General features: G+C 36.3%; 1 protein-coding gene across 4 annotated transcripts in view; it reads left to right on the forward strand.

The window, feature by feature from the left end:
* Window positions 1-3756: 3756 nt before the first annotated feature.
* VWDE (von Willebrand factor D and EGF domains) overlaps window positions 3757-15407 on the forward strand; it is an 82569-nt gene continuing 70918 nt past the window's right edge. For 3 of the 4 annotated variants that reach the window (XR_003118614.1, XM_025379903.1, XM_025379905.1), the window contains exons 1-2: window positions 3757-4317; window positions 14368-14552. Coding sequence is in view for 2 of the 4 variants with exons in the window: in XM_025379903.1 (XP_025235688.1) it covers window positions 3999-4317; window positions 14368-14552 (504 nt within the window). In the remaining 2 variants the exon portion in view is untranslated. The remainder of the gene's footprint in view (window positions 4318-14367; window positions 14553-15407) is intronic. The other variant, XM_025379906.1, reaches the window with a different exon arrangement.

A 15407-nucleotide genomic window follows, 5' to 3' on the forward strand; every position in this document is an offset into this window, starting at 1 on the left:
AAATTCAAAGTCACTTAACCTTAATTTATAGGCAGTCTATTGGGAGTATTTCAGGGAACTCCAAGACAGGAAACATAGGCAGTCCTCAAAAGATTCTGGAGCTGTTGAATGGAAAGTCATCAGCAATTAGCGTATCTCTCTTTCTGTCTGTCTGTCTGTCTCTGTCTCTGTCTCTTTGTGTGTGTGTGTGTGCATGTGTATGGGTGCTTTTCTCTGTTTCTCTATTATTTTCACATGTTGTTTCTCACCTCACCTTCATTTTGGTCATCCACTTTCATCTTTTTCCTCCCTCAGCTGATTAGTTTTCATTATTGTCCACATTTACAGCCACATACAGTTGAGTCCTCAACGTTGTCCACAGGTTATTGAAAACTGCGATGTAAAGTGAAACAACATACAATGAAACCAGTTTTACTACAGACGAATTGATATCAACATGAGTTAAATTACCATACCATATTTCTGGTTACAAAAACATTGCCAACTTCTAAAAAAAGACCAAAATACTTCTAATATTAAACCTTGAAATAAACTGTACATATATTGAATCAAGATTAATGAAAACAGGATAATTATTTACCTCCTTACTCCAGTTCAGCGTCACAAGTGGCCAGATCCTATCCCAGCAGCTCAGGGCATGAGGTGTAAATCAGCTCTCTACAGGAAGCCATCCCACTACAGGGCGCACTCACACACCCAACCGCAATTACTCATACAGGGCCTATGTAGACACGACACGCCAGTTCACTCAATACAGACAGCATTGAGAAGTGGAGGCAAATGGGAGTACCCAGAAAAGACCCACACAGACATGGAAAGAACCTGCCAATTCCACCTCGACATTGGCCCCTGCTAGAAATTGATTTTTTCCATCAATGTTGTAACAAAGTGACGTTAAACATAATGACCAAGGACCTGCTGTATGTTTTAGTCTCTGCTTCTGAGTGTACTTGTGTTCAGCTCAAGCAAACCCCAGAAGCAATCCTACCAATTTTACATTTCTGGAAACGGGCTCACTCATTTAGTAAAACATGGGATGAGGAATTCATATGTTACATAAATATGTATTTTCCAGGAAGTTTACTCCAAACTATGCAGACACTGTAATAGAGTAGTGCCGAGAAATGATGCACCTTTACATTATAAGATATGAAAAAGTATAATTATGTAGAATTTTACCCCTGTTCTAATAACAGTAAACTGTTACATTCAATCATAATAGCTACTGTGGATCAAACGCTATTCTGAGTGCTCTTTCTCCAGACCCTCTTCCACCCTCACACCCAGACAAAGGCATGCACACACACTTTTGATTCTTCAACTCTATCGGGTACTATTATTGTCATTTATATAGGACAGGAAAAAATGAGGTTAAGAGGAGTTGAGTGTGCTGTTCAAGCCTACACTTCTGTTAAATAGGTAGCGGATCTAGAATTACAGCCCAGGTATTTTTAACTTAGGATTTGTGAACTTAATCACTGGGCTTTTCTGCCCCCTGAATTTTTTTTTTTTTCCACTGAAGCCCATCATTTTGTAAATTAACCTGACAAGAACTGAGTTATTTCCTTTTCCTAGAAAATTATCATTTAAAATTTTTCTCCTGTTAATCTTTTCTTTTAATTTAAGCTATATTGTACTTATTAGCACTTGGCTTCATTTCATCTTCCCTCTGACATTCTTATTATTTGTCTCAGTGATATTTACTGCATTTTACAAGTGCTGTCAGTCTCTATAATTGGGGTACCATGTATCCATTGTTTTTAATTTTAAAAAATATAAAAATATAAAAAAGAATCTATACCAATTTTTGATTAACTTCATGAGACATAGATTAAAACATCATTTTTATTACTTTTTGTTTTTCATACAGTTCTATAACTAATTTTTTTTTTCTTTTTGAGATGGAGTCTTGCTCTGTCGCCCAGGCTAGAGTAGAGGAGCTATTTTGGCTCACTGCAACCTCCACCTCCTGGGCTCAAACGATTTTCCTGCCTCAGTCTCCCAAGTAGATGGGACTACAGGCAAATGCCACCATGCCTGTCTAATTTTTTGTATTTTTAGTGCAGATAGGGTTTCACAATGTTGGCCAGGCTCGTCTTGAACTCCTGACCTCAGGTGATCCACCCACCTCGGCCTCCCAAAGTGCTGGGATTACAGGCATGATATAACTAACATTTAATCAATACATTCCTGCAGATCCAGGCCAGGTTAGATACATTTTCTACTGAGACTTGAAAAAAATTCTTAAGTTGCTTTTATTTTTTTCCATCTTAACTCTCATGGAGGGAAGTTGTGTTTTGGTCCAAGTCTATTGTAAACTCATAAACTCATAAACAATCAAAAACTGAAGAAAAAAATAAGAAACACAATACCTGAAATAGCATTTTGATGGAAGTCAGATAAGTAATGTTGTCCTCCAAGAAAGTATAAAAGTTTACTACATTTATATAGATACTGCTAGAAAATAAATTCACAGAAGACCTGCTATGATTTGATTCCTATCAAATTACTTTGTTCCTGGTGATTTCACATATAGATTGAGAAAACTGACATTTAATTTCTTATCTCTGTTTTATTAGAATTTTATAAGCGGAAACAAAAGACATACTGTACACTAACAAATCTCTGGGTTTTCATTGTGCCTACATTATATTGCCCTTCCATATTTAGGCCTTAAGATAAAAATCACCTGCCTACCCTCCACCAAAAAGTAATATTTTATTTTTAATCCAGAAAATTGGGTGCCCTTTCTGCATTTGAAAGAGGGCTATACACAAGTGTTGTGTACCAAAAAGAAATTATTTTCCAATATGGTTAATATTTTTACTCTGGAGATGATAAGTTTTAAAATTTTAAATGTTAATTTACCTTTCAAATTAAAAATAAAGAATTATATATAATTAAAAAAATAACTTCTTTATGCATTCGGACACCTCCTGTTTCCACCACCATGCCTAGGCCAACCTTGAGCCTCCAAATTTGTGGATGGAAACTTGGTGCCCACTTGGACCCCCAAACTACCCTCTTCTGACCAGTGTCCCCTTTCCTCTCAGGTAAAGGCTCTGTGAGAACCAAGTGCAAGGTGATGGATGGATGGGAGACTCAAGGAATGAGACAGTCAGGGAAAAACTAGGAGAGTGAGGGTTCATTTCCAGACATAAAAAGATGTAGAATCTGTTGAAAAAAGGACCCTGTTCCTCTGCAGAGGCAACAACACTTCTGAAAACCTTAGACCTGGCAGGGTGGCTCACGCCTGTAATCCCAGCATTTTGGGAGCCTGAGGGGGAAGATTGCTTGACGCCAGGAGTTCAAAGCTCCAGCGAGCTGTGACTGTGCGACTGCACTCCAGCCTGGGTGACAGAGTGAGACCCTGTCTCCAACAAAACAAAACAAAACAAAAGATAAAAACGAGGGTTGGGGGAAGACATTAGAGTCCTCTGATCTAATAACTCCCAGGTCGGTCAACCTTGGGAGCCGTGTGGCCACGTGCTAAAGGGTCCTGGGTCATCACTGGACAACTGTAAGAACTCTGGGAATCACTGGCAAATACGGGTGACAAACCTCACGGTTTGGCTAGTGTCTAAACGCAGTCCTTTCTACTTCTGAAAACCTGTCACAGAGGCAGAAGAAAGGGCATCTACTGTTGCAACGTTAGTGTCTACTCCCTCCTAGTGTCGTTCATCACTGAGATCTAAGGTGACAGGAGCATCTTCAGCGCCTTCGCCTTCGGGTGCAAACCAGCAGCGCCAATTACGCAGTTAGGAATCTGTCTGAAGATACAATCATGGGAAACTGCCTCTTCCAACGGAACCTTGTGAAGTTTCTTTTATGGGAGGTCCATCTGAGCAGTTTCTAGGATTACCAAGTTTTCACACAGTCTCTGTTAGAACAGCAAGACGCAGCACGCCGAGAGCTACATCCCGGTAGCTTGGCTCCTGGCTGTGCTACTGCACGGTGACATCCAAGGCGGCGGAGCCACTGCCAGGACACGCTGGGCTATGGGGACAGGTTGGGCGTGGCCTTCAGGTCCGCCGGCCGCCAAAATGGGAAGGGAGGAGTCGCAGAGGGACTGCGCGAAGGCGCTACCCACGAAAGGACTGGCTGCGCCCCAGAACCAGGACGCGGAGCTTCCCTGTTCCAAGCAGGAACAGACTGAGAAAATCCAAGAAAGGAAGCCTGAGGGGCTGCGGTGGCCCCATCCTCCCGTCACCCGCGGCCGGGGCTCTGCGACACCCGTCGCCCCACCCGCGGAAGCAGCGATGCCTGGCGGAGCCTGGGTGCTGGCGACCGCGCTGATGCTCCTGGCCCCGGGGGAAGGTCGGCGAGGTAGGGCTCGCGGCGGTGTGCGCGCAGGGGCGCCGCCTGGGCGGTGGAAGGACTGGGCCAGACTTCTCCGCTGACATGGGGAGCGTCCCTGTGCGTTTTAAGACCGCATGCGATGTTTGTTCCTCACCCGCCTCCGCTCTGTCCCTCCGCTGTCCTTGAAGTGGTCAATTTCTAGCCTATTACTCTTCAGTTTTCTTTTGCGCACATGCAGTTGTTGCCTCCTCTTACTCTACGACCCTCGGTTCTGTTTTTGGTTGCTTCCTGCTGATATCCTGCTCTTTGATTTTTAATTTACTGTAAGAAACTTTGGCCGGATCTCCCAGGTATCCTAGCCGCAAGTGGACCTGAATTCTCAAAACAGAGTTGAATTCCGAACTGCACGAGTTCCACCTCCAACCCGACCCTCGGAAATAATTCATTGGTGAACATTTTATCCCTACGATACATCACCAAGTTAAGTTTGGTATATCCGTATTACACTGTATTATGGTTTTTGTATATATGTTAGAATCAGTTTTGCCACTGCAGAAGACATCTCTGTGGAGCGAATACTTCCCTCCCACTTCTTTAATCCGTGACCAAGAACACTTAGTTTAAAATAAGTGAAGTTAAACCAAACTTTCATTAGCCCTTCCTGCTTGTTTTTTGTGTTCGTACAGATAGGAATATTAACGAAGGTGACTTGTTCTTAATTGCAAGTTTCCTTACGTTTTTCAGAAATAAGTCTGATCTGTGTTCAGCTATCTGCAGCTTGAAAAAAACATTACGTACGTTTGTAACAGTCAGGGGTATAGTTTTGTCTTATCTTTTTTTAATCTTAACCCGTTTTGCCGATGTAAGTTTGCTTTGGAAAAGGGTAATACAAACACTATCCCATGCAAAACTTAAAAATAAAATGCTAAAATCAAATGTATTATTTTCTGCAATGATATTTTTTCTGGTCCTTCTTCAGTTTGCTTACAGATTTACTAAATCTTTATGAATAACTTTAAAAAAATACTTGTAAAAACATATTTCTATTCATTACAGTTAGATAAATATTTCCAGGAAAAAAATGACCGATGTTTATAAAGGAAAATGATTTCATGTTTACTATACAGCACATAACCCCTTTCTGCCCCTATATAATAGCTTTGTAATCTCTCTACTGAAGACAAATATTACCCATTACCAGGTTTTAAGTTCATAACATTGGTAACATTGATAAGTTCTTTATGTTTAATAGAGTAAAACTAGAAGACGAGGTGAATGGAAAATACATTTATTGAGACTTCTTTTTTCAAATAGCTTTATTAAGATGTTCATATACCATACAAATCACTCACTTAAAGTGTTCGACTCTATGGTTTTTCATTTTCACAGATATGTGTATATTCAGAGTATATTTACAGGTGTATGCAACCATGACCACAGTCAATTTTAGAACATTTTTATCAATTCAAGAAGAAATACTGTACCCTTGGTTATCATGGCCCATACCTTCTATCACCCTCCCTTCCTCCCCAGCTATAAGGAATTATTAATCTACTTTCTGTCTCATTGCATTTGCCTATTCTGGACATTTTATACAAACTGAATCATATAATAGGTTGTCTTTTGTGACTTGCCTACTTCACCTAGCACAACGTTTTCAACGTTCATTCATCTTGTAGCATGTACCAGTACTTCATTTCTTTTTAAGAAAGAATATTGTTCCACTGTGTGGATATACTACATTTGGTGTGTACATTCATTAGTTGATGAATTAGAAGATGAACATTTGGGTTGTTTCCACATTTTGGCTATTATAAATAATGCTGCTATAAACACCGAGGTACAAGTTTCGTTAGGATGTATGTTTTCATTTATCTGAGATATATGCCTAGGAGTGGAAATACCGGGTCATAGGGTAATTCTATGATTAACTGCTTAAGGAACAGCCAGGATGTTTTCCAAAGTGGCTGTGCTGTTTTGTGTTTCTGCAACAGTGTATGAAGTTTCTAATTTCTTCATGTTTCCATCAATACTTTTTATTAACTGACATTTGGATTCTACCCATCCTCATGGTTGTAAAGTGGTATTTCATTGTAGTTTGATCGTCATTTTCCTAATGGCTAATGGTATCAAGCATTTTAGTGTCCTTTTTAGACATTTAGCTTATCCTCTTCAGAGAAACTACTCAGATCCTTTGCCATTTAAAAAAATGGGTAGTTGACCTTTTTCATATTGAGTTGTGTAAGTTATTTGCATATTCCAGATATAATTCTCTTATTGGATATGTGATTTGCAATTGTTTTCTCCCATTCTATGGGTCCTAGAAATAATCCCCTGTGGATATTGAGGGAATACTATACTGTAGTTTTTTAAGTTGATTCCTTAGAGTTTTCTATATGGAGATAGTATTACTTATTCCTTTCCAATCTGGATATCTTTTATTTATTTATCTTGGCTAACCCCCCTGGGTAGAATTAGCTATTCTAAAGTACAATGTGGAATTGATATGGTGAGAGTAGATATCCTTGTCTTGTTCCTGATTTTACAGGAAAGCACCCAGTCTTTCTTCATCACATGAAACGTAAGTTGTGGATGTTTTGTATATATCCTTTATCAAGTTGAGGAAACTTCCTTCTATTCCTAGTTTGTTGAGTGTTTTTATTGTGAAGAGGTGTTGAATTTTTTAAAAATGCTCTTTCTGTATCTATTGAGATGAACATGTGGATTTTAACTTCTATGCTATCTGGTATATTATAGTGATTCAATTTTAGATATTAAACCAACCTTGTGTTCCTGGAATAAATCTCACTTGGTCATAATTTTTATGTATGTATATTTTATGTTTCTGGATTCAGTTTGCTGAAGATTTTTTCATCTATTTTCCAGAGATATGTTGGTTTGTAGTCATCTTTTCTTGTTATATATTTTTCTGGCTTTGGTGTCAGAGTAACCATAATAACGGGCTATGATACTGGGCTCATACAATGAGGTGGAAAGTGTTCCATCTTCTTCTATTTTTTTTGAAAGTGTTTCAGATGAATCGGGAGTAATTCTTTTTGAAATGTTTGGTAGAATTTAGCATTATGCCATCTGGGCCAAGTCTTTTCTTTGTGGGTAGTGTTTTGACTGATTTGATCTTTTTACTTGTTATAAATCTATTTGGATTTTATTTTTCTTCTTGAGTTCTTTTTGTAGTTTGTGTCTTTTTAGGAATTTGCCAATCTCATCTAAGTTATCTAATTATTGGTGTATAACAGTCATAGTATTCCTTAATAAGGTTTGCAGTGGTGTCCCCTATTTCATTCCTGCTTGTAGTAATTTGAATCTTTCTCTCTTTTTTTCTCAATAAATCTAATTACAGGTCTGTCAGTTTTGTTGATTCTTTCAAAGAACCAGCTTTTGGTTTCACTGATTTTTCTCTATTATTTTTCTATACTCAGTTTCATCAATTTTCCTTCCAGTCTTTAAAATTTCCTTCCTTCTCCTTCCTTTAGGTTTAGTATACTCTTATTTTTCCAGTGTCTTAAGGTGCAAGGTTAACTTGTTATGTTCATATCTTTTTCTCCTATACTATAGGCGTATTCCTGTCTATACATGTCCTTCTATGCATTACTGTAGCAGCATTACATACATTTTGGTATGTTGTATCTTCATTTTAACATTTCTCCAAGTATTTTTTAGTTTTCTTTTTCTTTTATTCTTTAACTCAGTGATTATTTTGGTTGTTTAATTTCCACGTATTTGTAAAGTTTCTTAAATTTCATTGTTATTGAGTTCTAATTTCATTCCATTGTGATTAGAGAACATACTTTGTATGAATTTCATCTTTTTGAATTATGTTTTAATTTTATGTTATTTTATTTTTAAAAGTAGGCTCTTACTATGTTGCCTAGGCTGGGTTTGAACTCCTGGACTGAAGCAATTCTCCCACCTCAACCTCCCAAGTAGCTGGGTTTATAGGAACGTACCACCATGCCCAGCTTTCTGTTTAAATTTATCAAGGTTTGTTTTATGGTCTGGCAGATTGTCTATTTTGGTGAATATTCCATGTGTACTTGGGAAAAAATTATATTCTAATATTTTTAGGAATAGTGTTTATAGATGTCTGCTAGGTCAAGTTGGTTTATATTGTTGTTCTGATTTTTATTTATTTATTATGCTAACTGTTTTTAAAATTGATATGGAAAGTGGGATATTAAAGACTCCAATTGTTATTGTTAAAATATGTATTTTTTTCCCTCAGTTTCTGCTGGATTTTGCTTCATATATTTCAGTGCTCTGTTATTAGGTTCAATTATGTTACAATTGCTTTATCTTCCTCATGGATTGACTCTTTTATCATTATAAAGTGTCCCTCATCTCTGGTAAGACTTTTATGTTTTAAGTTCTTCTTTGTTTGATAGTAGTACAACCACATCACCTTTCTTTTGGTTGCTACTTGTAGGATATATTATTTTCTGTCCTTTTGCTTTCAATCTAATTGTTTTCAGAAGAGGCCCTCAGTTTGTCTTTTGATATGTAAAGAAGGCCAATGTAAAGTGATTTAGCAAACTAGCCACTCTCTATTTTTTCTTGCTTTTTAACCATCTGCGTTGCTGAAGAACCTAAAATTCTATTTTTTAAAAAAAATCTCAACTTTTATTTTAGATTCAAGGAGTACATGTGCAGGTTTGTTACAAAGGTACATCGCACGATGCTGAGGTTTGAGGTACAAATGATATTGTCACCCAGATAGTGAGCATGGTACCCAATAGGTAGTTTTTCAATCCTTACCCTCTTCTTTCCTTCCCCCTTCAGTAGTCCCTAGTGTCTATTTTTCCCATCTTTATGTCTGTGGGTACCCAGTGTTTAGCTTGTCCTTATAAGTGAGAACATGCAGTATTTGGTTTTCTGTTTCTGCATTAGTTTGTTTAGGATAATGGCCTCCATTTGCATCCATGTTGCTGCCAAGGACATGATTTTAGTCTTTTTTATGGCTGCATAGTGTTGCATGTTGTATATGTATTACTGAAATACCAGGAGTTCAGAAAAAAGCCAATCATATCTTTTTCTCCTATACTATAGGCGTATTCCTGCACAAAAAGCCAATCACTGAGACAATGAGTATTGCTAGGGAAGAAGGCTTTAATAGGGTGCTCCAACTGAGGAGATGGAAGATCAGTCTCAAATCCATCTCTCTGACTGATTAAAATTGGGTTTATACAGCAGAGAAGAACTATAGCTACATGTAGGAATACAAGAATTAGGGAGGAATAAGGGAGATGAGCTGGTCAACAGGAAGCTGATGGTCAGTTAAGCAATCACGATGGGTAGGGGTCTGGAATCTCATTTTCCAGATGTGGTAATCTGGTAAGTTTCAGTTCCTTGATACCATCTGGGAGGCCTGATGGTTGGTTTCCTGAGAAAGGAACTCAGATAAGACAGTTGTAACTTTCTGAAGTTTTAAGACTGGCAGGGTCAATTTCTATGTTTATTTAAAAGAAACCATAAACATCAGTTCTGTGGGACAATTGGACCAGTTTCAGGTATACTACATTTTCTTTATCCAATTCACTGTTGATGGGCACCATGGCTGATTCCATGTCTTTGCTACTGTGAATGTGCTGGGATGAACATACCAGTACATGTGTCTTCTTTTTGGTAGAATAATTTATTTTCCATGGGTGTATACCCAAAATGGGATTGCTGGGTTGAATGATAGTTCTTTTTTCAGTTCTTCGAGATTAGTTCTTTTTTCATTTCTTTGACGGCTTTTCATAGTGACTGATTTGATTTATATTCCCACCAACAGTGTATAAATGTTCCCTTTCCCCACAGCTTCACTGACATCTGTTGTTTATTGACTTTTTAATAGTAGTAATTCTGACTCTGACTGATGTAAGATAATATCTCATTGTGGTTTTGATTTGCGTTTCTTTGATGATTAGTGATGTTGAGCATTTTTTCATATGTTTGTTGGCCATTTGTATGGCATCTTTGGAGAGGCATCTTTTCATGTCTTTTGCCCACTTTTCCATGGGGTTGTTTTTTGCTTGTTGAATTATTTAAAATCCTTATAGATTCTGGATATTAGACCTTTTTCAGATGCATAGTTTGTGAATATTTTTTTCCCATTCTGTAGGTTGTCTGTTTACTCTATTGATAGTGGAGAAACTCTTTAATGAGGTCCAACTTGTTAATTTTAGGTTTTTTTTTTTTTTTTTTTTTTTTTTTTGCAGTTGCTTTTGAGGACTTTGTCATAAGTTCTTTGCCAAGGCCCATATGCAGAAAAGTATTTCCTAGGGTTTTTTTCTAGGACTTTTTACAGTTTGAGGTCTTATATTTAAATCTTTAATCCATCTTAAGTTAATTTTTGCATATGGTGAAAAGTTTCATTATTCTTCCTATGGCTAGCCAGTTATCCAAGGACCATTTATTGAATACGGAGTGCTTTTTCCATTGCTTATGTTTGTTGACTTTGTCAAAGATCAGATGGCTGTAGGTGTGTGGTTTTATTTGTGGGTTCTCTATTCTGTTCCATTGGTCTGTGTGTCCATTTTTGATGACTGCTATGATGTTTGGTTACTGTAGCCTTGTAATATTGTATGAAGTCGGGTAATGTAATGCCTCAGACTTTATTCTTTTTGCTGAAGATTGCTTTTGCTATTGGGACACTTTTTTTTGGCTCCATATGAATTTTAGAATAGCTTTTTTCTAATTTTGTAAAAAATAACATTGGTAGTTTCATAGAAATAGTCTTGACTCTTTAGATTGTTTAGGGTAGTACGGCTATTTTTATGACATTGATTCTTTTTTTTTTTTTTGAGACGGAGTTTCACTCTTGTTGCCCAGGCTGGAGTGCAGTGGCATGATCTTGGCTAACTGCAACCTCCACCTCCTGGATTCAAGTGATTCTCCTGCCTTAGCCTCCCGAGTAGCTGGAATTACAGGCATGCACCACTATGCCTGGCTAATTTTGTATTTTTGTATTTATATATATTGTGTGTGTGTATATATACACACACTATATACATACACTATATATAGTATGTGTGTATATATACTATATATATTTTTTGTGTATATATACATACATACTATATATATATACACAAAATATATATATATATATATTTTTAGTAGAGATGGCTTTCTCCATGTTGGTCAGGCTGGTTTCCAATTCCTGGCCTTTGGTGATCCACCTGCCTTGGCCTCTTGACCTCCCAAAGTGCTGGAATTACAGATGTGAGCTACTGCATCCAGCAGACATTGGATTCTTCTAAAACATGGGAATGATTTTCCAAGAAAATTCTATTTTGAATGTCAGAAACTAAATTATTTTTTATTTCTCATTATGTTTGGGCATCAAAAATGGCTTTTCCTTTTCTCAAATCTTTGAAGAAGTTATAAGATTTTGAAGACTTGAAATTTTCAAAATACTTGAAATTCCTGTAGGAATTCCTGTAGGATAATATACAGAAGATTTTATAACTACAAATTCAGTTATTATGAAGTACCTGTCACCAAGGGTTACGCATGTTTATCTCTTAAAAATAAAATGATTTATTTGGCTTCTTAATATATTGTGTATCAACCAGTTCTGAATTTTGTAGAATTCTAGTCTTGGTCATTACATTAAACTGGAAAATAATCTAATACAGGTTGCCTCGTATGTAGAAAAAAAAAAGGGAAATCATTTGCATATGCTATCACTATGGCTCTATTATTTATAACTTGACACATTCTTCCAAAATACTTGAAATTCAAGTACTGTAAATTCTATTATTTATTACCCAACTTTCTTAAATCATATCAGGAAGTAGTCAGGATGAATAGAAGTATAAATTTAATGTATATTTTATATCTACTTTTTTTTAGGGGAAAAGTTATATTGTCAGTTTGCTAGAAAGCTCTGTATATCATGCCATGAACTTGACTGATGAATGAGATGGGCTTGTAGAGCTATTCTTTTAGTATTTGTTGAGCAGAGTCCTCAGATCCTCAAATGAGAGCCCAAGCCATCAATATAATCCTCACTCAACTATATCATGCATTCTAGAGCTAAGGTTGGAATAAAGCTTTGAAAATGTGGCTTGATTACTGCTAATAAGATTTCTAAACTTTCTATATAGTCCTTGAACAGTGTAAATAAGTAGATTTTTAGAAAAAAGTTATGAAATAATAGATACAAAATATATGAATTTAAAATTATCCTATAACATAAATGTTGAGTAAAAGTAAATAAATAAAATTTTGAGTTAAATATTACACAATTCTCTAGTGTTGTTGATGGCAAGCAGTGATTTCTTTTATACATCTTATATTTTTGGCTTTGTATTAGGAAACAAAGCAGCTAAACCAGAAGAAATGCAAGAACTACAAAGGTGCTGAGTAAGGAGGAATACTACACAAAATAAAGATGGAGTTATTGATTTTTTCCCAAGACAAAATTCTATTGTAGAAAAGAGATCAGAGAAAACATTTTAATAGTTTATGCACACCTTACTAGGGATCTCTTTCCAAATCTCTTTTTTGAAAGATTGTAACCAGGTGCAATGTCCTTGTTTTGAAGGGTATTAGAGATATTTCAAGATTAGATGAAATGATAGCACATCCCTTGACTTCTATCTTTTATTTTATAAAATAAGTATTTTATAAAATACTTATTTCGTGCTGACATTGGAGCCTTTTGGGAAATTAACAACTATGGAGGATTTATAGACAAAAGAAAGAGGAGCCCTTTGTGTTGACTTCCAATATCTTGTACTAAAAAAAATTATGTAGAGATATCTTTTGGAAAATAATATCTTTATATCGTTTAATTGCCATAACTACAAACAAATTAAAAAGCAGAAACATAATTCTAATTATAATGACTTATTTTTCATAGGCTACACTTGTGAGATCCACTTGTAAATTAGTATCTCTGATTTTTTGTTCTCCTTATTAAAGTTGAGAAATTGATTTTGATTTATAAACACTTCTGTAATTTAAAATTATATAATAAGTATTTGATAACTTTTTTAGTTAGATAAGCTTTTTCCACAATCAGGTATTTTTAGTAGTGACTGAATTGTTTCTTTCACCTTTCTAATTTCATAGATGCCATCTTTATTACAGTGTTTTCCATCAATAAATACAATATATAGTATTTGAAGATTTTCTATCAACTGTGCCAACAAGATACTCTAGTATTCAAATACAGACAGTTCCTTGTGGTGCTTATTATTTCAGCAATTTGGGAACACAGGAGCCTCAAACAAGAGCTGCATTTTAGGATAACTGTTTCACTGCCTGCTCTTCTCTCCACTTTTAGTGCTGGAAACTGGAGCTTTTTGTTTGGCCTCTGTGGATTTCATGAAATAAGTAATTCCAGGCCAAAGACTACTCAGATAAAAAGTTTCCTTAAAAAGACTAAAGAATTCTCCCTTTCGCCATGGGCTTTTCTTGTTTCCTCTTCAAACCTGCTCCCCTCCATCCCATTCGTTTTTCTGTGCTTAGTAGGCAAAAAGATACTTCCAAAATTTTGGAAAACAACTTTAAAAATTTTTAATGTTTTTCTGCATTCAAGAATGCAGGAAACTTTAGTTTGAAAGCACTTTACACATATTGAGTTAGCATTGAAATATTAGTTCAGTTTGTTGCATTCCAGCATTTGGCAGAAATAGAATTTTTGAGGCATGTGGCTACTTTGGGAGAAACTGGTTGTAGAGAAACAATAGCGATATTCAAATCCAGAGTACCAGGCCCAAGAGAAATCCTTGTAGGTCCTGTGACTTGACATCCTAACTCAAGAGCAAGCAACTCTATTGGTTGTTTGAATTAAATGAAAATAAAGGTTTTAAAGCTTACATCTTTCAAAAGTACATTCTAGAGAGTTTTGTTGATTTGTTTATTGCATTTATGAAACATGCAAATTAGTTAAGTCACTTATGACTTACTAACAGACCCTGACATTTCAGAGCGTCTTTATGTGCAAAGTGAGTTAATTTGCTTTATTTTTTGTTATGGGAATCAATTTTAATTGAGGACTGAACTGTGTCAACAAACAAAATGCATTACATAAAAACACCTGTCTTTCCATACTAGCTCAGGAGTGCTCTCCTGGGGGACATCAGTTTCTTCAGAGTCCTTATAGAAGTGTCCATTTTGACTCGTGGCACCTCCAGCAGTCAGCTGTTCAAGACCTAATATGTGACCATTCCCTCTCCCCCGGATGGTATAGATTTCTCATCTTTGACAGACCTGCTGAGATGCCAACCAAATGTGTTGAGGTATGTCAACTCCCCAAGTACTACATATGATTTTCCTTATGTGTTTTTCATATGAGATTTGTATCTTCTTACAGCCAGCTTATTTCTCATGCTAAAATATTGTTTTAATTTTGTATAAGATTGAGTTGATCTGAAAGACTATTCCCACATTACCTAGTCTAATAATAATAGTAATAGTTAACGTTATGTTCCATGCAGTCCAGAAACACTTTTACGGACCTTATCTTGTATGAGTTTACAACTCTAGGATACAATGTATCATCATTATTTCCATCAAACAGTGCAGAAAACATATGTTCTTAGGCATAGTGCTCCTACAGTCACAGCTAGCAGGTCAAAAGGCTGAGTTTTGAATACAGGCAGTTGTTCTCTAGGGCTCAGGTGTATTACCTGCAGACAGTAAAATACTGTTTATCTAAAGTGCTTCAGTTTTGTCAGTTGTTGCCTCTCACTGCCTTTCTTAACTGGTGGAGTAAAACTTACAGGCTCGGCACCTCCTATTCTAAGACTAAGAAGAACTCAGTCTGGCAGTGAAATCTCCAGGTATTTCCTGATCACAGTTGGAAGACAGTATACCTGTAGCATATTCCATACTCTGGAGGCATATGGCCTTATCTCACTTAAGCTCCCTCTTCAAACCCAAAATTTGGGCAGCCAACATACCCTTTTTTCCTTTATAGTTGTGAACATGTAAGCATATGTCTTTCAAACACATCAGGTTTAAATGGACAAAATTAAAAAGGTTTTATACATGAACTCACATCGGATGTGCTTTATTTGCAACTTAACTTTTCATAAACTTTACTTTTTTTACAACATGATATGATTCTGATCATAGCATTGTCCTGTATAGCA

This window comes from Theropithecus gelada, chromosome 3 (assembly GCF_003255815.1).
Source record: "Theropithecus gelada isolate Dixy chromosome 3, Tgel_1.0, whole genome shotgun sequence".
NCBI lineage: Eukaryota > Metazoa > Chordata > Mammalia > Primates > Cercopithecidae > Theropithecus > Theropithecus gelada.